This window comes from Bidens hawaiensis, unplaced genomic scaffold (genome assembly GCF_021521415.1).
Source record: "Bidens hawaiensis isolate Kalapana, Puna unplaced genomic scaffold, B.hawaiensis_p1.1 tig00001093_1, whole genome shotgun sequence".
NCBI lineage: Eukaryota > Viridiplantae > Streptophyta > Magnoliopsida > Asterales > Asteraceae > Bidens > Bidens hawaiensis.
The window spans coordinates 5,067,554-5,095,340 of NW_027491064.1; the positions used below are offsets into that span (position 1 = coordinate 5,067,554).

General features: G+C 33.1%; 2 protein-coding genes and 1 long non-coding RNA gene across 4 annotated transcripts; all 3 read left to right on the forward strand.

Moving 5' to 3' along the window:
• Positions 1-5,216: 5,216 nt before the first annotated feature.
• On the forward strand, positions 5,217-10,283 carry LOC143560079 (OVARIAN TUMOR DOMAIN-containing deubiquitinating enzyme 1-like). The gene is made up of 9 exons (XM_077048467.1): positions 5,217-5,477; positions 5,615-5,680; positions 5,761-5,844; positions 6,531-6,653; positions 7,935-7,987; positions 8,130-8,179; positions 8,264-8,364; positions 9,453-9,745; positions 10,072-10,283. The coding sequence occupies exons 1-8, from the start codon at positions 5,307-5,309 to the stop codon at positions 9,726-9,728; spliced, it is 924 nt and encodes a 307-aa protein (XP_076904582.1). The 5' UTR covers positions 5,217-5,306; the 3' UTR covers positions 9,729-9,745; positions 10,072-10,283.
• Positions 10,284-11,597: 1,314 nt separating this feature from the next.
• Positions 11,598-12,451, forward strand: LOC143559641 (uncharacterized). Its single transcript, XR_013139976.1, has 3 exons — positions 11,598-11,886; positions 11,976-12,072; positions 12,180-12,451. It is a non-coding gene; the product is annotated as an uncharacterized LOC143559641 (long non-coding RNA).
• Positions 12,452-24,491: 12,040 nt separating this feature from the next.
• On the forward strand, positions 24,492-27,340 carry LOC143559647 (uncharacterized). 2 transcript variants are annotated; one of them, XR_013139978.1, is made up of 10 exons: positions 24,492-24,725; positions 24,859-24,958; positions 25,030-25,157; positions 25,265-25,349; positions 25,440-25,575; positions 25,661-25,878; positions 25,985-26,108; positions 26,210-26,395; positions 26,653-26,724; positions 26,815-27,340. XR_013139978.1 is itself a non-coding variant. In XM_077048160.1 (7 exons), exons 1-6 carry the CDS (start codon positions 24,512-24,514, stop codon positions 25,832-25,834), a joined length of 837 nt encoding a protein of 278 aa, XP_076904275.1. In that variant the 5' UTR covers positions 24,492-24,511; the 3' UTR covers positions 25,835-25,878; positions 25,985-26,199. The 2 variants fall into 2 exon arrangements, 1 of the variants encoding a protein (XP_076904275.1); XM_077048160.1 differs by lacking the exons at positions 26,210-26,395; positions 26,653-26,724; positions 26,815-27,340 and having other exon boundaries at positions 25,985-26,199.
• The last annotated feature ends 447 nt before the right edge of the window (positions 27,341-27,787 follow it).

Sequence of the window (27,787 nt, forward strand, 5' to 3'; positions counted from 1 at the left end):
AGTTTATTGAGGTCCATAGATATGCGGAGAAAGAAAACGAGAAGGAGATCAATGCTCGGGCAACGACTCACCAAATGACAACATTCAAAGCTGTGAAGACTGTCAAAGGTGATATTGTTTCTTGGTGTTATGATTCCAACCATAAAGTATGCATCATTAAGTGGGAACATGGTGTACAGTACTATCAATATATCACCGATGTTCTTATGTTACCAAGGTGGGATGTACGAACGCTAGCAAAAAGGTCGTTCGTGAATCGCGGTGGCAATCAAATGGTGGGATGGTTTCATCAACACCTGCTCTTTGAGGTAAATCGTGGTTTTAATTTTTTAAGCCACATGTTCCAATGAGAAAGTACATTGTCGAAATCGATCCAAGAACGGGTTGGAGAAAACTTGTTTTGAAGGTAAAGCCGTCGCGGATGATGAAGCGTGCACCTGTAAAGACTTTTCCCCAAAGTCTTTACAAGACATTCAACCGGTGGCATTACGACAACCGTACTGGTGAAGCTGTTATTGTACTCGGTACGGGGCTGAAGACTGAGTTCACACAGGTGATCGATCTGATGTGGTTAGTTAATTTATCGGAATCGGACAACGACGCGCTATTCAAGAATGAAATCCGATTTGCCGATATTAAAGATTATGATCGTGCTATGCAATTCCAACGTGTCGTGCTTGTTTGCCATGCGTTTGGAGTTCATAGCTGTGCGGACTGGAAGACAAACCGATTCAAGTGATCGAAGAAAAAGAGCACGAGATGAGGGGGAGTTTGTTAGTGCACTGTTTTGTTGTCTCGGTCTTTGTTTATCTTTGTAATTTATCTTTATTAATGTAAAAGGGCATTTTGGTAATTTACCAGTCCATTCGTTATAAAATTATATGGCCATTCATTAAGTGTGTTTAATGAATGAGCCCATACGTTATATTTATTGTATGACAACTCGGGTTTTCAAACTTACACTTTTACCCGACTTGGTTCAACGTTCGGGTTATTTTATTATATATATTACGTTTATCGAGTCTAAATTTGTTTAAATATTAATATATTATTATTATCGTATTATAACTAATCTTTATTGTTGTTACACCTTTAATTATAAAGGTTTACCCTTCTTGTAGCCAACTTCAAACTTCAAGGTCCAAACTATAAATATATTATAACCCATTTCGTTATTTAGATACCCGTTTACCAAACCCCACCCATATTCATACTTTTCTTGGACCCGAATCCACAAATCAATAAATTGGACTTTAATTTTCGTTTGTATGATGTAATTGATCTGGGAAATTGCGTGTTATTACCAATTTCGGCCTTAACCGACAATCCATATATGTTAATCGTATCATTTTGATCCGTTCTTCAATTATTAACCAAACCGACAACCCTAATCCTCGTTGAACCAGAAATCGTTTATATTATTTCAATTTATTACGTGTATACAATCCATACATAATGGCCAACCTAAACCCCATATATAATTAGATTAATTTGGCCATTACGTTGTCTCGTTCATACTCATCTTAGCGCCGGCCCTGCTCGATCTCGTTCACCTTCTTCTGATCAGTGATTGAGGTAATTAAATACATGTTTGGAGTCGCGATTTGATAATGATCATTAGCCCCAACATCAGTTCGATTGATTTTGTTAGGATAGATCGAATTGATGTTGACTAGGGTTTGTTAGTTATTCTTTCTGGCCGCATCTGTTTAGAATCTTCGGCTGCTATCTTTAAGCGCATGTGGTGGTTAAGCCCAACTGGTTAATGCTTGTGTATTGTAGGCGGAGGTCGCGGGTTTGATTCCCCCTGCACTCGACGTATATAAGCGTATATGTATATATATATATATATAAATATATTAACTTAAAATCTAATATTTATAAATAAAATCAAGTAAACTATATGTATACTTATATTTAAAAAAGTTAAAAGAAATATTTTTAAATAACTAAATATTTTATATAATAAATTCTCATATGTATTATTATATTATTATATTAATTTAATATTGTTTATCTAGTTGTCGTAATAAAACTTGTACTTACTTAGTATATCCGTATTTCCCTCTTTTCTCTTAGGCTTTAATGTTCGCGTGTGACTTCCCGTATTTTTATCATCTTTGATCGTCTTTGAGGTGAGTACCACATTCCCCTATTTTACTCGTTTTCTCACGTTTTGGGGATATATGCGTAAACTGTATTTCTCATATATACTCATACACAAAACTGCAACTTTGTCTTATGTGTTAACAACTTATACCTTACTTGTTTATGTGCTTATTTGCTATGTATGCTTTCGCATTCGGAGAGGTCCAACATAATCTCAGTCTAGTATGATTATACGCCAGTCGTTATAGCTTTGTGCTTCTCGACATCTCAGTTATACTTGCTCATTTGGTTAATTTGTTATACTCATATGACTTGTTGCAAATACTTATTTTCTATATGTACATTTAAACTGGTGTGTTGCTCACTCAACCTCGTGTTGACAAAACCATTCCATTTTCAACGCATATGCAGGTATTCGTTTGACATGAAGTACAAGATCACTTACGGATTTATGCTAGAAGAAAACTTAATGTGTCATATTGTTATTGATTGATATATGTACTTTGTTTTATTTGGATTTTGTAAAGATGATTGTTATTTGAAAATTTAATTAACAGATATTGAGACTTTTAATAATGCATGATATTAACCTTGAGAGCTGTGACAATCGGTTCGCGCCCCGGCATTTCCGCAGTAGGTTGGGTGTGACATATTGGCAATTCGTTAAGGTTGTTTAACGAATGAGCCTATCTGCTATTATTATATAACATTCGTTAAGGTTGTTTAACGAATAAGATATAACGAATGAGTCATTCTCTATACTTTAAGTTAAGTTAGGGAATGAAGACGAATGGATCCCTTTCGTTATGGAATGTATAACAAATGGGTATCGTATTCTATATATACCTGTATCCCTGATCTGTAAATTAACGAAATGTGAATTATTATTATCAAGTGTCATTACTCTGCCAAGTTACTCTCTCAACTCACACACACACACACACTTCACCTAATGTATTCAATCACCTACAATATATCAAAGAACTAGATCCTTAAAGTATGAATTGAAATCGATTCGCCCGTAATAGGTTTCTCAAACAAGCTGCGCCGCCACATTCTTTTAAATGACAACCCGATCCTACTGAAAACAAAGTTAATAATAATAATAATAATAATAATAATAATAATGATATAATTAAAATAATAATAATAAAGGGATTATTCTATAAAATAGTAACAAAGTTTTAAAATTGTTTCAATCAGGTAACTCATAAAATATCTTGTTCCAATCAAGTCATTAAAGTTTCATTTATGTTTTAATCCTAGATATTAGCAGGTTTCATTTTATTTTCTAAATAGTTTGACAATAAAAATATATTTTAAAAAATTGAGAAAAATAATTTTTAAATTGCGAAAAAACCTGAAAAATTGACAAAAAAAAAGAAAATTTTTTTTGGAATAATTATAAAAAGAAAATCTTTTCTTTTTTGCAGTTTTAATTTTTGTTGTATTTGGCATTGACGAGTTTATTTCTTTTGTTTAGTTTTGATATCGTAAATTACATTTTAAATTTGCCTTGATTTTACCCTCAAAATTAGGGCATACTTGGATGAATTTGTATTGTTTTCATCTCAATGCATCTTGTTATTTGGGTCAAACTACATATTATTAACCTATGATAAAATCATAAAATATTAATTACTTAAAATTGAAATTAAAAATGAAAGTCGCTAAGCTCGGTTCCGTTTTAATTACACAGGAAACTGAAATCGAACTGAAAGTTCTGTTTGCTCGTAATTATAAAACCAAACCATCAGTTTTTGGTTTGGGTTCGGTTTTTTTTATTTGGGATGGAAAGTATTTGTGTTAAACCATTTATTAACTTATTATGAATTACTTAAAATTGATAATTGAAAGTCTATAACTTGGGTTTGGATTTTTTGGTTTTAATCACACGCGAAACAAAAATCGAACTGAAAGTTTGGGTTTCACGTAAATATAAAACCAAACCATCAGTTTTTGTTTTGGTTTGGATTTTTGGTTCTGCCATGCTGGATTAAAATTACTGGGCTGAAAATATTTGTGTTAAACTTATTCAATATAACTTATTATGAATTACTTCAAATTGAAAATAAGAAATGAAAGTCTATAATTTTGGTTTGGGTTTGTCGGTTTTGGTTTCACGCAAAACCGAAATCGAACCAAAGTTCTGTTTTTTACGTAAACATAAAACCAAACCACCAGTTTTTGTTTTGGTTCGGTTACCTCGCTTTCGGATTTATGTACACCCCTGACCCCTAGACTTTTGTTGTATAGTCTGGACTTTGCCAGATTTTTAACTTATTACAGTTTTTGGATGTAATTATCTGATGATTAATGAAAGTATATTGAATATGGAATCATATGGATATGATTTTGATGTTCGGTTGTGAAATCTCAACATGTTAGGGACTTAGGGTTGATGTCTTAATTCTGTCTTCATGTTTGAATATTCAACAGTATATGCTTCATTTGAACCACACATTATATAAAAAAACAGATTATTGATGGTTTCGTTAAACAGAAAATTACAGTTTGTTGAAACTTATATGAGCATTAGAGGTCAAACACTGTATTATTTGTTATGTTTCGGGACAATTATATCTTGCATTAAGTAGTGTTCAACATCTATTTACTTTGATTGAGTAAGCATATTTGTTTCATTTCTTTCAATTATAAGTTAAGGATTTTTAGGAATAAATGAATACTTTAGGGCTTATACTTAACTTATTTAGGACACATACCATAATGGTATTCCCCCCGCATGTATTATTATTATTATTACTATTACTATTAGTATTATTAGTTTTGATATAACTGTTGAATTTGATCCCCTTTGTTCTGCTTCATACATATTATTATTATTATTACTACTATTATTAGCTTTTTACATAGCTATTGAACTTTGATTTTCTTTCTTTTGCTCCATACATATGTAATTAGAGCCGAGGGTCTCTTTGGAAGCCAGCTCTTTATCCCTTTGGATAGAGGTATGGTGTGCCTACATCCCACCCTCCCCAGACCCTAATTATACCTTTGCTGTTTGCTGTCGGTGGGACTTCACTGGTATGATTGATTGATTGATTGATTGTATATTGTATTATAAACTTTTCATTATCCGTCTAGATATATAACCTAACTTTTAGCAGGTCTTGGCAAAAGTGAAAGCAACCACATAAACGGAAACACTTGTTGCAGTATTGGTGTTGTTAGAAAACATGCAGAATCATGACGAGATCCCTGTGGAATCTGAAGCAGAGTCCACAGCATTCAGCATAGCTTATGAAGCTGATGATGATTGGTCCAATTACAAGGATAGTGATGTTATGCAACAACAATCTGCAATTTTTGAACAAGATGCAGCTAAGTTCCCGTTTGTTGGCGATAAGGTTTAGAAACTTGGTTCTATAAATGTTTTTTCCGGTTAATAATTTAAACCCTTTTTAGTGGTGTGTGTTTACAAATCTCTCTAGTTATACTTTGCCCTTTGTATACCGAATTTAACATATTATTTATGTCACTACAGGAACCTCTTTCTTCATTAGAAGCTGAATATAAGTCTGGAAGCCCTATTTTACTTGAGAAAATTAAGGTTTATTTTTACTTCTCTGTGTTTCATTTTCTTTTTTTTTTTTTTTTAATAATTAAAATGTGGTTTGTATTTCTATGCAGTTGCTGAGTGAAAACTATGGTGCCATCAGACGTACACGTGGAGATGGGAATTGTTTCTTTAGAAGTTTTATGTTCTCTTATCTCGTATTTTCATTTCCTTTCCTATCTCATATCTTAATATCTGCATCTTGGCTTGTAAACAAACAAAATGAGCATTCTAACGAACATATTTTCTTGTTCATGTTCGTTCGTTAAGCAAAATGTTTGCTTTTGTTTATGTTTTTACGATTATATTATAAATGGACACAAATGAACGAACTTATAACGAACTTAATGAAGGATCGTTGACAGTCATAACTGAATGTAAATGAACAAGGAAAATGATTGTGTTCTTGTTCATTCAATTTGTTAGTCGATAGGTTTTGTTCTAAAATTTGATTGAGTGGTGGATTTATACATGGTTGTCAAGCTAGTATTGCTAATAAATGAATTTAAATAAAAATGTAAATGAACACACATAACGAGCGTAAACTAACATACGTAAACGAATACAAACAAACATGAATGAACAAACATATATGTATGTTCACAAAAATAAATGAACGGACAAGACACATGTTGATGTTCGTTCGTTCGTTTACTAATTAAATATACGTATCTTCACAAAAACAAATGAACGGATAAGACGTGTTCATGTTCGTTCATTTATTAAATAAATGAACATCCCGCCTAACTGTTCATGAATGATTCAGTGAAAGTTCGGCTCATTTATAGGTCTGACTGCATCCATTGTTGATGTCAAGATTTATATTTTGGTTTTGTGCATAAAGGAACATATTCTTGAATCACAAGATCAAACTGAGGTCAAGCACGTTAAAGCAAATGTGGAAAAGTGCAGAAAAACACTTCAGGATTTAGGCTATGCTGACTTCACATTTGAAGATTTTTTCTCAGTAAGTATTTCGTTCATAATGAATATATATGTTATTGATGGATTATAATTAGTCTGTGAGACATAATCAGAAGTTACCTGTAAGTGATCATTTTCGCGATGTATTTGGTTCGAGTAAACATTTCTGCTTACACATAGGCTTGTGGACAAACTAAACGAACAAGAAAGAAGGATGTTCGTGTTCGTTTGTTTACCTTTAACATTAACCAAACAAGCGGTCGAACACGACCAATTACATGAACATGGTTTTCTTGTTCGTTTTCGTTCGTTAATAACATGAGGATGTTCGTGTTAGTTTTTGTTTCTGTTTGTTCGTTAAGAGTATTCACGAACGTTTCACTAATGTAAACGAATGAACATAACTGAGCCAAAACTTATTAAAAGTAATATGCGGGACCTAAAATGTTATTAAAAATATACTAAGGGGGTGTTTGGGATTGCTTATTTTCATTAACTTATGACTTATTAATTTTGTGAAAAGTAATAAGGTGTTTGGGATTGCTTATACTGTGAGAGGAAAAGTTCCATAAGTTGCACTTTTGTAACTTATTAACTTATTGAAAAGTTATAAGGAGGTAAAATAAGGAATCCCAAACACCCCCTAAGTTATAATGGGCCAAAAAATTTGAATGAATATGTTAACAAGCGTAAATGAACGAACATAAATGAATTTAAATGAACGGACATAAACAAATGTTCACGAACATAAATGAACGAACGAGACATGTTCATGTTCGTTCGTTTAACTAAATGAACAAATATTTTTGCTCATGCTTTAACTATAACCGAACAAACAATGTACAATTGAACATGCTTATGTTCATTTGTTAAGAGTATAGACGAATGTTTTATGAATGTAAGCGAGCGAACATAATTGAACATAGAAGAACAAACATACCTTAGCTAAAACAAATTAAAAGTAATGTGAAGAGCAATGTCCTGGCCCTAAAATTTATTAAAAACATACTGAGCTGTAATGGGCCAAAAAAATTGAATGAATATATTAATGAACGTAAACGAACCATACATGTGTTCATATCCGTCTGTTTAACTAAATGAACAAAATTTGTTGTTCATGTTTGTTCGTTTGTTATATAAGCGAACTTACCGCCAAACAGTTCACAAGTTGTTGACCGAGAGTTGTGTTCGTTTACAGAATTACTTACGCACACACTATGATTTTGTTAATCAAACAACTAGCTGTTGAGATACTCAGAAAATGGTAATCTTTAAAACTTTTACAATATAAAAGCCTGATATAGTTAGATCTTGTCCCAAACAGTTGTTTATCGAGCAGCTGGAAAGTGTTCTTCAAGGGACGGAGGCTTCTATAAGGTTTGCATACTGATTCGTTTTTTTCAGATTTGTTCAATTATTTAATATTTAATAAAAACAAAACAGAGGTTTTTTTATTTGAATATAGATATTAGATTTTAGTGTTTTTGTGAGTCTGAAATAATCTGTTTATTTTCCCCAGTCATGACGAACTTGTAGCAAGAAGTCGCGATCAGTGTGTATCTGATTACGGTTAGTTTTGGTAATTTGGAACGAAGTTCTAGCTTTCTTAATATTATTGATTAGAAATTAAATAATGATTTGGCCACTTTGCAGTTGTGATGTTTTTTAGATTCGTCACCTCTGGAGAAATCAAGAAACGCTCGGAATTCTTTGAACCTTTCATTCTTGGTTTGTCAAATACAGCTGTAGAGCAGGTTGGTTTCACATCTAAAACTCCAGTTAATGGCTTTATTTAATGCCGCAATGTCATACATACCCCTGAAAACTTGCATAGTATCATATTTACTCACGGAAAATTCATGGAAAATACTTCAAATTTTATATCTACTCATTTCATCACAAATGATTTGTAATTTGACCACTATACCCTTCTCTTTATGATTTGTAATTTGACCACTACACCCTTCTCTTTATATTTACATTTTAAACTCATTCTAGTGCAAGTTTTAAGGGAAGGGTATAAATGTCATAAATTTGATTATTTGAAAATGTGTATACTCAATATTATGATTTTTTTTGTTGGGTAAAGTTATATATTTTTCAATATAATCAAATACCATGTGTAATATGACCTTATACCCTTTTTCTTACTTTCCAAGTCTCATATTCTAATTCAAGTTGTCAGGGAAAGGTATAAATGCCATAAATTTAAAAATGTGTGTATCGAGTTTTTTTGTAGGTTAAAATTTAATATTTATTATTTCATTATATACAATTTGCAATATGTCCTTGCACTCCAAACTCATCATCATCATCATCGTACTCAGTATATCCCACCAATAGCAAAGCTATGGTAGGGTCTTGGGAGGGTAAGCTATAGACAGCCTTACCTCTACCTCGTAGGAATAAAGAGGTTGCTTCCGGTGAGACCTCCGGCTCGATAGTAGTTTTGCATCAAGCCTTGGACATAAGGCAAATAACACTCAATCATCGGGACACCGGCCGATTGGTGCATGTACCCTTGTCTTTCGGCTATCAATGCCACCACATGATGCCTGATTAACCTTCCGCCGCTTTTAACGTTATTTTCACAAGATTAGTAAAATGACGTCAAAATTAGTGCAATTTCACTTTTGCCCACCTGAGGGTTCACACATATATGCATTATATGTGCGCACCGCAAGCAGGGCGTATCCTTACACTCCAAACTCTTATATTCTAATGCAAGTTTCGAGGGAAGGATGTAAACGTCAAATACAAATTGTATTTGAATATTATTTTATTCAAATAATATTTTTGTAATGCATAACTCTTACGGAGTACGTTTGCTTTTAAATGTTAGTTTTGCAAGACATCAGTGGAACCAATGGGTGAAGAAAGTGACCACATACACATAACCGCATTGTGTGATGCGTTGGGTATACCGATTCGTGTTGTATATCTAGATCGTAGCACATGTGAGAAAGAGGGTGGTGTGAGCGTGAACCATCATGATTTTGTTCCCACGCCCGCAGATGGTGCAACCGCTGCTAGTACTAGCGAGACTGGGTCTGAAACAAACCCGTTCATTGTCTTGCTATACCGACCCGGTCACTATGACATACTCTACAAAAAGTGAAAACATCATGTATTCTGGTAAGCCTGCTGCTTTTTGTCCTTTTTGTTATAAACTTTTTAAGTAATTGATGTGCTAGTTTTGATTACAAGGCCAATATTCTTATAATAATGAAGTAATGATATCAAAAGTTATGAATAATATAGGTGACCTTGAAACCTTATGACCATTTCTCGATTTTTTTTACATTTTTGATTATTTTTTTTTGAGATTAAACACAATCTAAGTTGTATGATTTTTAAGTAAATGAGTCAAAAGTGCCACTTTAGGATGTATCCGAGTTATTTATTTATGTACTTTTTTTATGGGTATGAAAGTATGAACTGATATAATACAAGTGTTGTAGGTATTGATTGTGAAGATGGGTGGAAATTGCAACGCAGGAGTGGTTTCGAAAACTTTCAACATGTTTCTCCATTTTGTACTTGAATGTGAAATCTTTTTAACATTTTGATCAGATTATACCAATGATATTGCGTTTTAGACTGACTTAATATCGTTAGTCACTAGTTTCTATCTTTGAAATTATGTGATAAATAGGGTGTATAGAAATTCTAATTGGTTTGGAAAATAATTTCAAATTAGTTGTTTTTTTTATATACGAACCAGCCAAGAACATTGATTGATTTTGTGTTCACAAACACTTGAAATTTTTCGTTAATCTCTTAAAAAACACTAGGGTAAAACATCTCTGCATGTGTATTTTTTTAGTATTGTTATTGTTATCATACGACTTGCGTTTTCTTTCATGGTTTTAAATAACAAATGTTGTGATACATGAGATGTTCACTTAAACGAACTACTTTTGAATGTTCACGTACGTAAATGAATGCCTTTAGTTTGATCTTTGTTTATCAAGGGGAACATAACGTATTTTTCTTCTGGGTGATAAATAAACATAATCGGCTTACAGTTTGTTTAGTCTTAGGTGTGAGTGATACAACCAAAGTTTGCACATAGTTTTGTAAAAAGAGATTTTGAGCGGAATTATTCGCTCAAAAATGATATTGGCTGACTTCGTGTCAACTCATAGCCCATTAGTAATTTAACGTTTTTACATATGATTTTTTGTTCAATCTAATGGTCCCGTCACGAAGCGCGGTGTTATAAATCCTAGTTGTTTATTATTTTGTTGACAATGAATTAAGAGTTATATATATATATATATATATATATATCTATAATATATATATATATAATAATAATATATATAAACGAAGATGCAAAAATCCTATGTGTCGCGGGAGTCACCAGATTTGCTTGATTTTAAACTGGAGGCTTCTCATTAATTTAACCCGTTTTTAACCCGTTTAAGGTTTAAATTTCGCGGGTCATGATTTACCAAACCCATATACACTTAAATGGGTCAGAACACCTCTTTAATCCTTTCCCTCTCAACCACCCTATTATCGCTACTGCAGACTCACATATATCTTCTTCACCATCATCTCCCTCGAATCCGAAACCGTTATCTTGCATCTCCTCTTTCCAAATACAAGGCATGTTCGTCTGTTAATGGGTTGATTTATTGGTATTTCGATTAATAGTACATAAACCCTAATTGATATTTAGACAGATTGGGCAATTTTTTAATTGTTGAACTCTCTAATTTCTACTCTTCCTAACAGTCAATTATACAGTTTTTAATCAGTTTTGTGAAGTTAATTGTTTATATGTTGGTTAATTTACCAGATTGGAGACGTGGGTGTGATTTTCTGTTCTTCCCGGTATTATATTCAAGTTGTGATTAGTTGCCCTGGCAACATGTACATGTTAATATTGTATCCTAAATTCCTAACTATACGTTTTATTAGATGTTTGTTTTCAAAAGAGTTAATTGACTTTAGAACTCAAATTAACTATCATTCGTGATAACATGAAATTATTCACCATTGAATAATAATATTTGGATTGTTATATGTATAATAGTTTATGTGATCAGATTATACTTATTAAAAATAATGCGTAATATTTTAATATTTTTTACTTATTCATATTTACTGTTTGCTTAATTTATCGAATTAGATGCCAAATTGCAGTGTTTACGTACTGAAATAACCTTTGGTTAGAATGTGCAGGTCATGTTAATATTAACGGGTTGTCTAACTTGGTCCTTCCAAGTCATTTTTAAGAGGCCGGGACCATCCTATTCTTTCTTAAGGTTGGTTTTGTTTCTCAAACTCGAAATATATGAAACATAATTATTTAATAATGCTACTAACGATATGTTTACATTATTGATTCGTGTAGGTGTGGTCAAATTATGAGACGAGAAGACCACCACAAGTTGTCGGCTGCTCAGACTTTCTACCCGTGTATGCAATGTGAAGATATATTCTTTCTTAAGGTTGGTTTTGTTTATGAAACTCGAATTTTGTTTATGAAACTCGAAATATATATTGTCAACTGTTTTTAATGCTACTAATGATATGTTTACATTATCGATTCGTGTAGGTGTGGTCAAATTATGAGACGAAAAGATAACCACAAGTTGCCGGCTGCTCAGACTTTCTACCCGTGTATGCATTGTGCTGATATATTCTTTCTTAAGGTTGGTTTTGTTTCTGAAACTCGAAATATATGAAACATACTTAATTAAAGAGCACACTTTAATTTGTTATTTAGTAATTAAATTGTTTAAATAATAGTTTTTTGCTAAAGGAAAATTAAAAAATAAAAATTATCCAACAAAATAATAACAAAAAAATTATTCCAGCAAAATAAGAATAATAATATTATTTAGTAATTAAATTGTTTAAATAATAGTTTTTTGCTAAAGGAAAATTAAAAAATAAAAATTATTCCAACAAAATAATAACAAAAAAATTATTCCAGCAAAATAAGAATAATAAGATTTGTTATTTAGTAATTAAATTTTTTAAATAATAGTTTTTTTGCTGAAGGAAATTTTAAAAAAATTTATTCCAGCAAAATAATAACAAAAAAATAATAACAGCTATAATTTTTGTTTATTATTTTATGGGTTATTTGATGTTAAATTAGTTAATTCAAATCTCTATTTAATATAAGTTGTATCCTTACCTATTATAAGTATAATACAACTAATAAGAAAATTATTATGTATAATGATAGTTTTTTACTGATGGAAATTTAAAAAAAATAAAATTATCTCAGCAAAATAATAATAATAACTATAGTTCAAATCCCTATTTAATCTAGGTTGTATCTTTACCTATTATAAGTATAATACAACTCATAAAATAATCATTATATATACAGCATCGTTTATTATTTTTTTTAGTAGTCTTCTTCAACATCCACATCATACGTACAAGTTGAAAGCTACATATACATAAGGTATGAAGATATAACATTCTAAAATAGAGAATTGAATTGTACTGCACATAATTGAGGTTCTGTTGCTGTTGCTGTTGACCGCTGTTGTAATTAGGTTATTTTGCTATTATTATTGTTATTGGAATTGAATTATGTTTATAATTTTAACCTATTTGTGCTTAATTATGTTGATGTCAATCGTGTGACTTAGTAGTTAGGTATGAATGACAACTTGTACCTGATTATGCAGATTAGTTCTTAATGTTTTATACAAGTTTATATATATGTATATAAGCATATTACTTCTTAAATATATATTTTTTTAAATACTGTTTTGAACCGAACCAAAATAACTGAGAATATTTTTTTAAAAAATAAAAATAAAAAATTGAACCATGATCTTAATAAAGTGTTTAGTTTTTATATCATCTAATAAGCATATTACTTCTTAAATATATTTTTTTTAAATACTGTTTTGAACCGAACCAAAATAACTGAGAATTCAGTTTGTTCTGTTTTTAGCAAATCTGAAACCAAACCAGAATTTTTAAAAAAATAAAAATAAAAAATTGAACCATGATCTTAATAAAGTGTTTAGTTTTTATATCATCTAATAAGCATATTACTTCTTAAATATATTTTTTTTAAATACTATTTTGAACCGAACCAAAATAACTGAGAATTCAGTTTGTTCTGTTTTTAGCAAATCTGAAACCAAACCAGAATTTTTAAAAAAATAAAAATAAAAAAATTGAACCATGATCTTAATAAAGTGTTTAGTTTTTATATCATCTAACTAAACATAATGATTTATTTGTTATACAAGTTTATATATAAGTATATATGCAGATTAGTTCTTATTGTTTTATACAAGTTTATATATATGTATATAAGCAGATTAGTTCTTAAATATTTTTTTTTTAAATATTATTTTGAACCGAAACAAAATTACTAAAAATTCAGTTTGTTTAGGACTTAAATCAGTAACTTTTAACCAATTCTTTCATGGGTATATCAAATAATATAAATAACATTTGCAAAAAACAAAGTTAGATGTTTATTTCTTTTACCAGCGTTGTGCATAACACTTTGCGATATTGCTGATTTTTATGCCTTAATATTTTCTTAAACTTGTGTAAGTAGACATTGTTAAGCTAATAGAAATAATTCGCACAAATCTTTTAATTTTTTGTTTCCTGGAAGATATTAAGAAGCTTAACTTTAAAAAGTAATCCAACGTCCCAGACCCTGTTTTTGTCTACGAATTCTATAACAAATTCGAATTCCATAATCTCACCACCTTTACATTCTGTGTGAAAAACCCCACCCATATCCCTCCACTTTAATTGTTTACTCCTTTTTGGTGAACCTATTTTTTCGCATTTTATTGCCTTATCCACTGCAACAATGGAATTTGCATAAAAAAAGACAGTAGCATTCCCACGTTTTTTCTTTTTGTGCACCTCACCCGTTTTAATGCAAAGTATGCCAACATTAAACATCTAATTACAACAAAAACAGAACTGAGAATGATTTTATTGAATCTAAACATCAATCAACAATTTTATTAACCTATATTCAATTAAAACACATAAAAACACATGAACATGTTGGGTTTCTATGGAATTTATAATCTTAGTTAACCATTTAACTAGTCACAATTAAGGCGGAAGCGTGATATTTACAAACTAAACATATCTATCCATATGTTTATATATGTATATCTTACAAGTTTATATAAGATATGTTCATGAACAACCTAGTTCATTCAAGTATTAAGATTACCAATAATCTATTCATTAGAAACCCGAAGCAAGGATCAAATGATACGGAAAAGCTAAACTATCAAAGCTTGTAAAACTTACATTCTTAACCCTTTAAGAGTTTAGTAGATGGTTGAAGAAGATGATGATGTGAATGCTAGACTTTCAAAGGAAAACCCTCAAATGGAATATACCCCGAGCCTCCAACACACACCGAGCTATGCTAGGAAACTTGAACACGAAAAACCCAAGACCCGAGCCCTTTCTTTTCTTTTGGCCGTGAGCTAGAAAGAAAGAAAGAAAGGAAAGTTGTGTCTTTTTTTTTTATTTTGGTTACTTGAAAGTTGTATATATTATTGATCATGACCTCTTTCTCATCATCACACACCATCATACCAACATGGTGTGTTAGGTTCTTAGATAAGTAAAACACTCAACCTTATGACAAGAAAAATGACCAAGACATGGGGTGTGGGGCCCACCCAAAACCGGCCCCAATAATGTTGTTTTTTTTTTTTTTTTTTTTTTTTTTTATTTTTTATTTTATATTTTATAAAATATATAAACACCCCATCTTTTATAAACCATTTTATAAAAGAATACATAGTTAAATAATTATTCCAATAATAATTATTTGAATAAATAAATTAACCAATTAATTTATTTAACACTTTCAAGTAAATATTCAGAAACCCGATTTTCTGAATGTATCGTGTTCTGTATTTGTTTTATAGATCTTATCTTAACAAATATATAATTGGTGTGTGTCTAACTCGTTATTGGGTATGACCCGACTTGGATCAAACACGGCTAGCCACATTAACCTAATTATGTGTCTCGGGCATACGGTATTCCAACAATCTCCCACTTGCACGTGACTCATAAGAAGTTAATGCTAATGGTGAATACCGCCTAACAACAGGTCACCACCCCTAGTGTGTTTGACTAAGTGCCATTCAATAACATCATCCCCTTCAAGTCCATACTTGATATGATATAGGTAAGTCTTATCATTACATCCCTTTGTTGCTAGATGTCATGTTAAATCGAAGAGACACAGAGTGATCATTCTCTCAATGATTTAACTTAACAGGCCTTAGACATCTAAACTCTCAACACATAAGAGGAACAAATCCCATCTTGACTGCATACATCCTTGTTGACATCTCGTATGATATCTGAGCTCTTTCTTTTACGTCATCGTGTTACCGAAAAACAAAGAAGAGAGTCAAGTTATCAGACTTGATGAAAAACCAGATCCAATATGCATCTCAGGTCAAAGGACACAATAATACTCGCCTTTACTCAAGGATTACTTATGATCAGTTGCACTAACTCTATGCAGTGATCCTTGAGAGCGGATCATGTCCAATATTTGTATCCCACAAATATTTATAAACCTTGGTGGCAAACCTATGCCCTATATTCATCACATGAATATCAACCAATCCCAGTTCATAATAGTCTTACCTTCATACTTGTTCCCACAAGCATGATCGACTACGGACGTTTAGAACAACATAAGTCATTCATGGATTAAACATGCAAATATAGAACATAACTCATTGAATAATTAAAACATAATTAATTTCATGAGATACCCATTACATTCGTTCTTATACAAACACTAAATACAGATTAAATCCACTCACTAGAATACCGAAGTCCTAATGCACAAACATGACCCTCATGTTTTGGCCTATCGAGGAGCTTCGTGAGTGGGTCCGCAATATTTTGATCGGTATGAACTTTATGAATACATATCTTTCTCTTTTCAACTTCATCCCTTATGTAGTTGAATCTGCGCTCAATGTGCCTCGTTTTCTGATGAGCACGAGGCTCCTTGATCTGTGCAATAGCACCCTCATTGTCACAGAATATCTCTAGGGGCTCCTGAATGGAAGAGATAATCCCTAGATCCATGATGAACTTTTTCATCCATGCAGCCTCTTGGGCTGCCATTGAAGCGGCGATGTACTCAGATTCTGTAGTGGATAACGCGACAACATCCTGCTTCGAACTCTTCCAAGAGACAGCGCCTCCATTTAAGATGAAGACATATCCCGACTGTGACCGAGAATCATCTCGGTCAGTTTGGAAACTCGCATCCACGTAACCCTTTACGACGAGTTCCTCCTCACCAGACCCATATATTAAAAACATATCCTTAGTCCTTCTAAGGTATTTTAATATATTCTTGACAGCCATCCAATGACTGTCACCTGGGTTGTGCTGGTATCTACTCGTTATGCTTAAAGCATACGAGACGTCCGGTCTGGTGCACATCATTGCATACATAATAGATCCTATTGCCGAAGCATAAGGAACATGCTTCATCCTATCCTGCTCTTCCTTAGAGCTAGGACTTTGGGATGAGCTCAACACGGTTCCTCTAGGAATAGGTACCAAACCTTTCTTAGAGTTTTCCATCCTGAACCTTTTCAGGATTTTATCAATGTACGCACTTTGATTGAGTCCGATCAATTTTCTTTGTCTATCCCTATAGACCTTTATTCCCAAGATATATGTCGCTTCTCCAAGATCCTTAATTGAGAAACGACTACTTAACCACGTTTTAACGTTTTCCATACTTGGTATATCATTTCCAAATAAAAGTATATCATCGACATACAAAATAAGGAAAATGATTATACTCCCACTAGCCCATTTATACACACACGCCTCATCACCGTTTTGGACGAAACCAAACGCTTTGATTTCTTCATTAAAACGATGATTCCACATCCGTGATGCTTGTTTCAACCCGTAGATTGATTTCTTTAACTTACAAACTTTATCAGGATTAGATGGATCGACAAAACCTTCAGGCTGAACCATATGGACATCTTCCTCAAGATATCCATTTAGAAAAGCGGTCTTGACATCCATTTGCCATATCTCATAATCAAAATGAGCTGCAATGGCAAATAATATCCTGATCGACTTAAGCATCGCGACCGGCGAGAAGGTTTCATCATAATCAATCCCTTGAGTTTGCGTGAAACCTTTTGCTACAAGTCGTGCTTTGTAAGTATCTAAATTTCCATGCATATCGGTCTTCCTTTTGAAGACCCACTTACATCCAACCAGTTTGGAGTTAAGTGGACGATCAACCAATTCCCAAACTTGGTTATCGTGCATGGATTGCATCTCGGCGCTCATGGCTTCAAGCCACTTGTCACAATCAGGTTGTGACATAGCATCTTTGTAGGAGATCGGTTCATCCGAATCGACCAAGTAGCAATCATCCACAAGAAATCCATATTTCTTGGGAGGTCGACTAATCCTATTAGATCTGCGAGCAACGTGTGTATGATCAACCATTTGATCATCTTCAACATCCTCGTGTTGAAAGCTAGTATCGACCAATTGTGTATCATCCAGTGATTCTTGAACCTCTTCAAGTTCCACTCTCCTTTCACTAGGTCCTTCCATAAGGAACCTAGTTTCTAAGAAGTATCCTTTGCGTGAAACAAACACTTTTTGTTCACTAGGATCATAGAATATATATCCTATATCATCCTTTGGGTATCCTATGAAGATACACCTGATGGATCGAGCCTCAAGTTTATTTGGGGTGTCACGTTTAACATAAACTATGCATCCCCATACCCTTAAATATGAAAAGGATGGAACCTTTCCATGCCACACTTCATAGGGTATTCGATCCACCTTTTTGGTCGGGGCCATATTCAAAATACGAGCCGCTGTGAGTAGAGCATATCCCCAAAATGATGGCGGTAGTGAGCTTCGTGCCATCATTGATCGAACCATGTCCAACAGTGTTCGATTCCTCCTCTCGGATACTCCGTTATGTTGAGGAGTTCCAGGAGGAGTGAGCTGTGAAATAATTCCACAATCTCTAAGATGACTTTGAAAAGCATCACTTAGGTATTCGCCTCCTCTATCGGAGCGGAGTACCTTGATTGTTCGGTCGAGCTGATTTTGTACTTCATTTTGAAATTCTTTGAACACTTCAAAGGCTTCATGTTTGTGTTTCATTAGATAAACATACCCATATCGACTAAAATCGTCGGTAAAGGTAATGAAGTACCTTTCACTATTCCTACTAGTTGGCTTGAAAGGTCCGCATACATCCGTATGTATGATACCTAACAAATCCTTAGCCCTTTCATTTGTACCTTTGAAAGGCTCTTTGGTCATCTTGCCTTGAATACAAGATTCACACTCATCAAACGAACCTAACTCGTTTGTTTTCAAAAGACCTTTCTTTTGGAGAGTATTTATACGATTCTTGTTTATGTGTCCAAGGCGACAATGCCAAATGTAGGAATCACTCAAATCCTTTGTGAGTCTTTTAGTAGAGGTTTGATATAATGAGCTATTTAAGGTATTATCATGAACCAATTCATAAATACCGTTGTTTGGTACAGCTTTAAAATAAAAGATACCATTAGATGATACATGCATTTCTGATCTTACAAATTTAAAGTCAAAATTACATTGTCTAAGAAGGTGCACAGAAATAATGTTCCTAGTCAAACTAGGAGCATACAAAACATTTCTCAAAACAACTTCCAAACCACTTGGAAGCGATAAAGTGAAGTCTCCTCTAGCGACCACGTGCACCCTTGCACCGTTGCCCATGAAAAGATTCACTTCGCCCTTCTTTAAGTCTTCATTCTTTTTGAACCCCTGCAACCAATTGCAAATATGAGTTCCACATCCGGTATCCAATACCCATGTGTTAGAAGAAATAAGATTTAGCTCAACATTAATCATAAAGACATTACCCGAGGTATGCGCCGCATTCCTCTTGTCTTTTAGCTCTTTTAGGTAGACCGGGCAATTGCGTTTCCAGTGTCCGGTCTCCCCACAACCAAAACAAGGATCATCCTTATGACCCCTCGGTTCCATAACCTTTTGTTTCTTTGCCATAACCGGTGATTTGCCCTTACCCTTAAGATGCACAGGAGGACCCTTTCTTTTGGCTACCTTAGCCTTAAGATTGGGTTGAGATCGATTCTTGGATCTACCTTCATTGATCGCAAACATGGGTAAAACCCTTTTGCCCATGCTCGCCTCGGCTGTTTTAAGCATTGAGTGAAGTTCTCCAATGGTTTTGTCCCACCCGTTCATGTTATAATTTAATACGAAAGTGTCGAACCTTTTCGACAAAGAGTTAAGGATCAAATCCGTTGCTAACTCTTTTGAGATGGGACAATTGAGCTTGGCGAGGCGATCAATGTAACTTTTCATCTTAAGTACATAAGTTGAAACTGGTTGATTATCATCCATTCTACATGCATGCAAGGCTCGAACCGTTTCGAACCTTTCAACTCTTGATTGCTTAAGGAACATTTCCTTAAGTTGAGTAATCATGTCGTACGCATTATGGTTTTCGAAATCCTTTTGGATTTCGGGAACCATAGTCGCCAACATGAGGCATGACACTTGAATGGAATCTTCCGTAAGTTTGACCCAATTCATATATTCGACCTCACTACCCTCTTCCGGTTCTTCGGGGATAGGTGTTTCCAAAACATGATATAATTTTTCTTGTTTTAGAACAATCCTTAAATTTCGGAACCAATCCGAAAAGTTATTGTGGTTAAGACGGTCTTTAGCGAGAATAGATCGGAGAGAGACATTTTGGACGTTAGGGATTATGTTGTCGTCGACGTGTGCGGCCATCTGCAGAATTTTAATTAAGTTCATTTTAGTGTTTTACCTTTTTAATTATTAATACCCTTTTATATATATACCAAATATAATTAATAATTAAAATCTAGAATCCAACGATAAACCCGACTCCGGTTAGGTGACCTTTTTCCCATTGTCGATTTATCAAGGTAGTTATTCATAACAATTGCAAACCCTTTTGCAACTTCTAGAGTTTATGGGACCGGTTCGAAATCATATTTCGTGTCGGCATGTTTATCCCATCAACACCTATTAGACCCCATGTTTGGGTGACCCTCTTCACATGGTTCTAATTTAAGTCGTCCTACTTGTATCAACTTGTAATATTAACATACAAACGGTTAGGTGACCTTTTTCCCATTTATATGCCAATATTACCTTAACATATTAATTTACTCTTACGCGGTTAGGTGACCTTTTTCCCACTAAGAGCTTACTAATATGTTAAGCGTTATACAAAAGGATGGTGTTTAACTTATTATCCTTAATTTTAAAAGGGATTTTTAGTTTTAATAATTCTAGTTGTAAAACTTTAAATCATGTTCTAACATGCATTTAGTAACATGATATTTTGAAACCATTTTCAAAATTCTAATTTATAATAAAGCCATTTTATTATGGGCGTGAGACGGCTAGTTAATAAATCCATTTTATTAAACTATGTGTCACGTAATTACCGATAATTATTAGAACCCGTTTTATGCTTTGTTAATTAATTCTATGTGACGAAGTTGATATCCTAATATCTAACAACCACACAATCAAACAATCAATTAACAAGCATACACAATTATACTAGACACGAGCCACTAAATTAGACCACACTTGTTAGCCGAAACAAGTGTGTGTCTTAGGTCCAATCCTAAGGGACACATGACACATGGATGTTGTAGCTCCCACTCGATCCCGCATCCAAATGCTTCGAGCATCTTCTTCAACCCCGTTGTGATCCATTGGGCTTGAACTTGGGCCTTAGCTTCCATAAGCTTCCATTTGGGCTCAATTGGTGGGCTTAGGTCCTTTTGGGTTTGAATCCCTTTAATGGGCTTGTGAGACCCATTATCACCATACCCGGCCCAATTAGGCCCAAACTTCCAATTTTGCAATCTTCTTTATTTTACAAAATAAATGTCCTAATACATTTTTCTATAAAATAAAGATAATACAAATAACCTATTTATTACATACCCATATGAATAAATAATTACAAAATTACAAAATTGCCCCTAATTAATTATTACAAACCGAAACTTGAATAATTAATTACAATCACAACATCAACCACAAACAAACATCCACTTGGTCTACGGCTCGGTCTAGTATTTAACAAACATAACCCTTTATGTCTTAGGAACCCGTTCCAAAACCCCTTGACTTTATCGGGCCTAGCCCAACCCATTTGGGCTTGACCCAATAACTAGATTATGGGCTTCGGCCCGATTAAAACTACATGGGCTCGGCCCAAATAAAACTGCTTGGGCTCGGCCCAAAAACTTTATGGGCTCGGCCCAATAAAATCTTATGGGCTCGGCCCAAAATAACCAAAATTGGGCTTCGGCCCATTTGCTCGGTTTTTTTTTTTTTTTTTTTTTTTTTTTTTTTTGAACAAAGCCAAAAACAATAACAAGATTAAATACAAAATATCATGCATGTTAATTTTTGTATAAAATCTTTCAAGGGGAAAATAAAAAACCGAGAACCCGAAGCTTAGTTTCCCGTATCCCGGCTCTTGATGCCATTTGTTGGGTTTCTATGGAATTTATAATCTTAGTTAACCATTTAACTAGTCACAATTAAGGCGGAAGCGTGATATTTACAAACTAAACATATCTATCCATATGTTTATATATGTATATCTTACAAGTTTATATAAGATATGTTCATGAACAACCTAGTTCATTCAAGTATTAAGATTACCAATAATCTATTCATTAGAAACCCGAAGCAAGGATCAAATGATACGGAAAAGCTAAACTATCAAAGCTTGTAAAACTTACATTCTTAACCCTTTAAGAGTTTAGTAGATGGTTGAAGAAGATGATGATGTGAATGCTAGACTTTCAAAGGAAAACCCTCAAATGGAATATACCCCGAGCCTCCAACACACACCGAGCTATGCTAGGAAACTTGAACACGAAAAACCCAAGACCCGAGCCCTTTCTTTTCTTTTGGCCGTGAGCTAGAAAGAAAGAAAGAAAGGAAAGTTGTGTCTTTTTTTTTTATTTTGGTTACTTGAAAGTTGTATATATTATTGATCATGACCTCTTTCTCATCATCACACACCATCATACCAACATGGTGTGTTAGGTTCTTAGATAAGTAAAACACTCAACCTTATGACAAGAAAAATGACCAAGACATGGGGTGTGGGGCCCACCCAAAACCGGCCCCAATAATGTTGTTTTTTTTTTTTTTTTTTTTTTTTTTTTATTTTTTATTTTATATTTTATAAAATATATAAACACCCCATCTTTTATAAACCATTTTATAAAAGAATACATAGTTAAATAATTATTCCAATAATAATTATTTGAATAAATAAATTAACCAATTAATTTATTTAACACTTTCAAGTAAATATTCAGAAACCCGATTTTCTGAATGTATCGTGTTCTGTATTTGTTTTATAGATCTTATCTTAACAAATATATAATTGGTGTGTGTCTAACTCGTTATTGGGTATGACCCGACTTGGATCAAACACGGCTAGCCACATTAACCTAATTATGTGTCTCGGGCATACGGTATTCCAACAGAACATGCTCTCAAACTAATAGTCTAATTACAACAAAAACAGAACTGAGACTGATTTCAATCGTTTCATTGAATCTAATCATAAATCCACAATCAAACTAACCGAAAACCAAGTAATGTAAACTACATCATCATCATCATCATCATCATCGTACTCAGTATATCCCACCAATAGCAAAGCTATGGTAGGGTCTGAGGAGGGTAAGATGTAGACAGCCTTACCTCTACCCCATGGGGATAGAGAGGCTGCTTCCGGTGAGACCCCCGGCTCGATAGTAGTTTTGCATCAAGCCTTGGACATATTACATAAGGCACATAGCACTCAATCATCGGGACGCCGGCTGATTGGTGCATGTACCCTTGTCTTTCGGCTATCAACGCCACCACATGATGCCTGATTAACCTTCCATCACTTTTAACGTTATTTTCACAAAATTAGTAAAATAACGTCAAAATTAGTGCAATTTTACTTTTGCCCACCCGAGGGTTCACACATATATACATTATATGCGCGCACCGCAAGCAGGGCACTAATGTAAACTACATAAACGCATAAAAACACATGAACATGCTCTCAAACTAATAGTCTAATTACAACAAAAACAGAACTGAGACTGATTTCAATCATTTCATTGAATCTAATCATAAATCGACAATCAAACTAACCGAAAACCAAGTAATGTAAACTACATAAAAACACATAAACGAATCCGAAAATCAACATAATAACTGTCTAATTAGTACAAAAACAGGACCGAGACTGATTTCAATCATTTCACTGACTCGAATCACCAATTCACAATCAATAACCTAAAATTAATTAATTCATCATAAACATATCCACAGCTTAACATAATACACACAGAAGCAATCAAATGCGTAAAAACTCCAAAATTAACCTTAACTTTTATACCTCAAGGTTGATAATTAGTTTTCAATCTTTAGAAACTCACATTCCTAAGTTCCAAAATATTTTTGTTTGAACGATTTCTTATACATGATTATTTGCAGAATGGATACCAAAAAGTTTACGATATTGAATGATCTTGAAGATGCTAATGAGAAATCAGTTCTGCTGGTAAGGGTCTTAAGGAAGTGGATAAACCATGTACTTGACAAACCCCTTTTCATTATTTCTTTGGATTTAATATTACAAGACGAAGAGGTATGACTTAATTATAATTATAATAGTTACTTTACGTTTCGTATCAAAAAAATGATAATATGTGTTTTTTCTTATTTTCGTTCCTTAAGGGAAACACAGTACATGCTTCTATTCAAAAGAAGTTTATAAGCTACTTTGATAATATGATAAAAGAAACTTGCTGGTATAAAATTTCAAAAGCAAGTTTTGGAGCTTATGCTGATAGGTTCAAGTATGTGGAAAACTCGCATAGAGTAAATCTGTCCAAGACGACTGATGTAAGACTATGTGATGATTTTGTTGCCGACATTCACACATTCAAATTTACAGACATTGACACGTTGCTTACTGGAGCAATTGCTGCCGATACATGTACTGGTTAGTACATTTAACTACTAAGTTTTAACGTTAGATTTTTATTGACAAACTATAGCTTTTGATTTTGTTTGATATCTTTTGTCTTATCACTTAACACATTTAATAACCATGGTTTTCTTTATATTGTCAACAGATGTTATTGGAATTATTAAAGATAATGGATATGCTAAAGATATCACAAAGAAAAGCGGTACCACTGCCAAATTGTTAGAAATCGACTTATATGGAAGCAAGTAAGTATTTTAATAATAAAAGAGTTATGCATTGAACATTTGTTACTAACAATTTTATATATTTATTTCAGTGGCAATAAAATCAGTGTCAGTTTATGGAATTCGTATGCAACACAGATTTTATCTTACATTGAGCAGAATCCACAAGAGGCTCCGGTGGTTGTTATTTTACACTTTGCTGTATACAAACCTTTTAATGGTTAGTTAATAAGTATTATATTTTATTATTAACATGTTAATTTATATTAAAAACATTTTTAACAGTTTTGATTACCTATTCATCTCAATGTTGTAATCGTTTTTCAGGAATACCTTGTATCTCTAACGCAAACGGCGTTACGAAGTTAATCATTAATCAAGAAATCCCAGAGATTGTAGATTTTAAGAACAGGTTAAACAGTTTTAAATAAATTTTAAAATAACATCGATATTTTTATTGCATGCATATGCTATTTAGCTAACAGTTTAATGTTATTGTTAGCTTGGTTCAAATGATTGCCTCTCAACCGTCTGCAAGCGCTTTGCTAAGCCCGCTAACTATACACAATCGGTTTCTTGATGAATTTGTTAATGACACGGAGTTCAGTCATATCGGAGAAGTTGAAGCTATAACAACAGTATTGTTTAACTATTATCTTTATATATATTAATGTCATTTTATTAGAACTTAATTAAATTATAAATTCTGTTTATTTGTTTAAGGCAAAAAAGGTTGTCGTCTGTGGAAGCATAATCCCAGCATCTAACTACAGCCGTTGGTACTATATTGCCTGTAAAGTGTGTGCTACAACACTTACAATGGAAAACAAGGAAAGCCATGAAGGGGAGATCGACGGGGAGACATCTTTGAATCAATTCAAAGGAAAGTATAAATGAAGAAGCATGAGATGCAACGGTGCTATTGTCAATGCAGTTGCTAGGTTTGTGAAAAATAACATTTGATAATAGACATAATTACTGTTTGTGCTTAAAATAAGGTAACATAATTTATTGTCTATAACAATGTTAATCACCATTAATGTGCAGGTAACGGGTTCCTTTTGATGTTCAAGACTCAACTGGATCGATCCTGGCGTTAACTTTATGGGAAGGACAAGCGCTACCCATTTTCAAGATTACTGCTATGGATCTGTTTAAGAGATTGGTGGAGGTAAGTTTGGTTATACTACAAAAATGCATTTTAAGTTTAACTTTACAATTAAATGATAATCACACATTCATGGTTAATAAATATTTTTTATTTCTGCACAGAGTGGTGCTAATCCTGATGAAATTATTCCTAAAGAGATACACGATATTGAGGGTTAAATTTTTGCTTTTAAGATCAACATTCAACAATACAATATAAATAAAGAAGGGTATTCCTATAATATTTATAGACTTACCAAAGATCAAAACATAATAAACGAGCTGCAAAAAAAGCATGAATTGAAATCGGTAAGATATTTTATAGTTAAGTTATTGTTTTTGGGTTTCATCATCATCATCGTACTCAGTATATCCCACCAATAGCAAAGCTATGGTAGCCATCATCGTACTCAGTATATCCTACCAATAGCAAAGCTATGGTACTCAGTATATCCCACCAATAGCAAAGCTATGGTAGGGTACTCAGTACATGTTTAATTTTTCTTATATTTACTGCATACCGTATTTGATAACATTAAGAATTTGATTGCTTTTTTGTTTAAAAGCCTCAGGAACCAACCTCCGATTCAAGTAATGAAGATTTCGTTACACATCCTGATATAAACATGTCTGATAAGGTATGAAGTATAGATTAATTTCGTTACAACAACTATAAGTATACCCATAATTTATGAACTTCTTTATGAAACTTTAAATTTTGTTATTAGGATTCTGTTAATATCGAGGATGATGATGTCACGACTTTGGAAACAAACACATCAAAGGCATCGGCTGTCAACAAACAAAGCAAGAACAAGAATACTGAAACCGTAAAGAGGAAGCTCCAAGATGTGTATGATGTCGACAGCGCACCGCAACAGTCAACTTCAAAACCAAAAAGATCATCAAAAGTTCAAGATGCTGGCAAGAACAATCTCTTAACACCTAAAAAGGAGAAATAAATAATCGTCTTAATTTTTTTTAATAACGATGCAAACTTTTGGATTGGTTTTTATTTGCTTATTTGGAACTTAAAAATACTTTTTATTTTTCGTTGATGAACAATTTTGAATTGCAATTGACTTGAAATTATTTGCTATATGTCTTGTAGAAATTAGTACCCGAAGAATATTCAACACTCAGACTTGTAATTCTACTAATGGTAATGCATTTCAACATCAAAAATAAGAATATTAACAATGCTATATTTTCCTCTTTATATGAACATACATTTTAATATTATCTTAGGAACTCAAATAAAGAAGATGCACTCAAAACAAAATCGTTTTAAAAGAAAGTTTCTTTTGGATGCAAAAAGAGGAAAAGTTAACTCAACCAATGTAGCAAAAGTAAATCGTATGAGAAGAAAACTAATTTTGGATAGTAGGAGAGGAAATCTTGTTTCAATACCCGATAAGGCCACATCATCAAATTCAAACGCCATTACTACTACCGCAACTTCCATCATTACTCATTCAAACATAGGTATCGTAAACATTAAATTTTATTGGATTTTGTTGATTCACTACTAACACGTTTTTCACATACATTTTAGTCATTCAAACAGACGGCTCTGAGTCTAAACATAAACGTATAAGTAGGAAAGAAAACATGCATCATAAGGGAAGAGGAGATTGTCGTGTGCATGAGAATAACGGACTTAATGGAATTTCAAAAGGTCGGTTCACTTATGCGATGTTT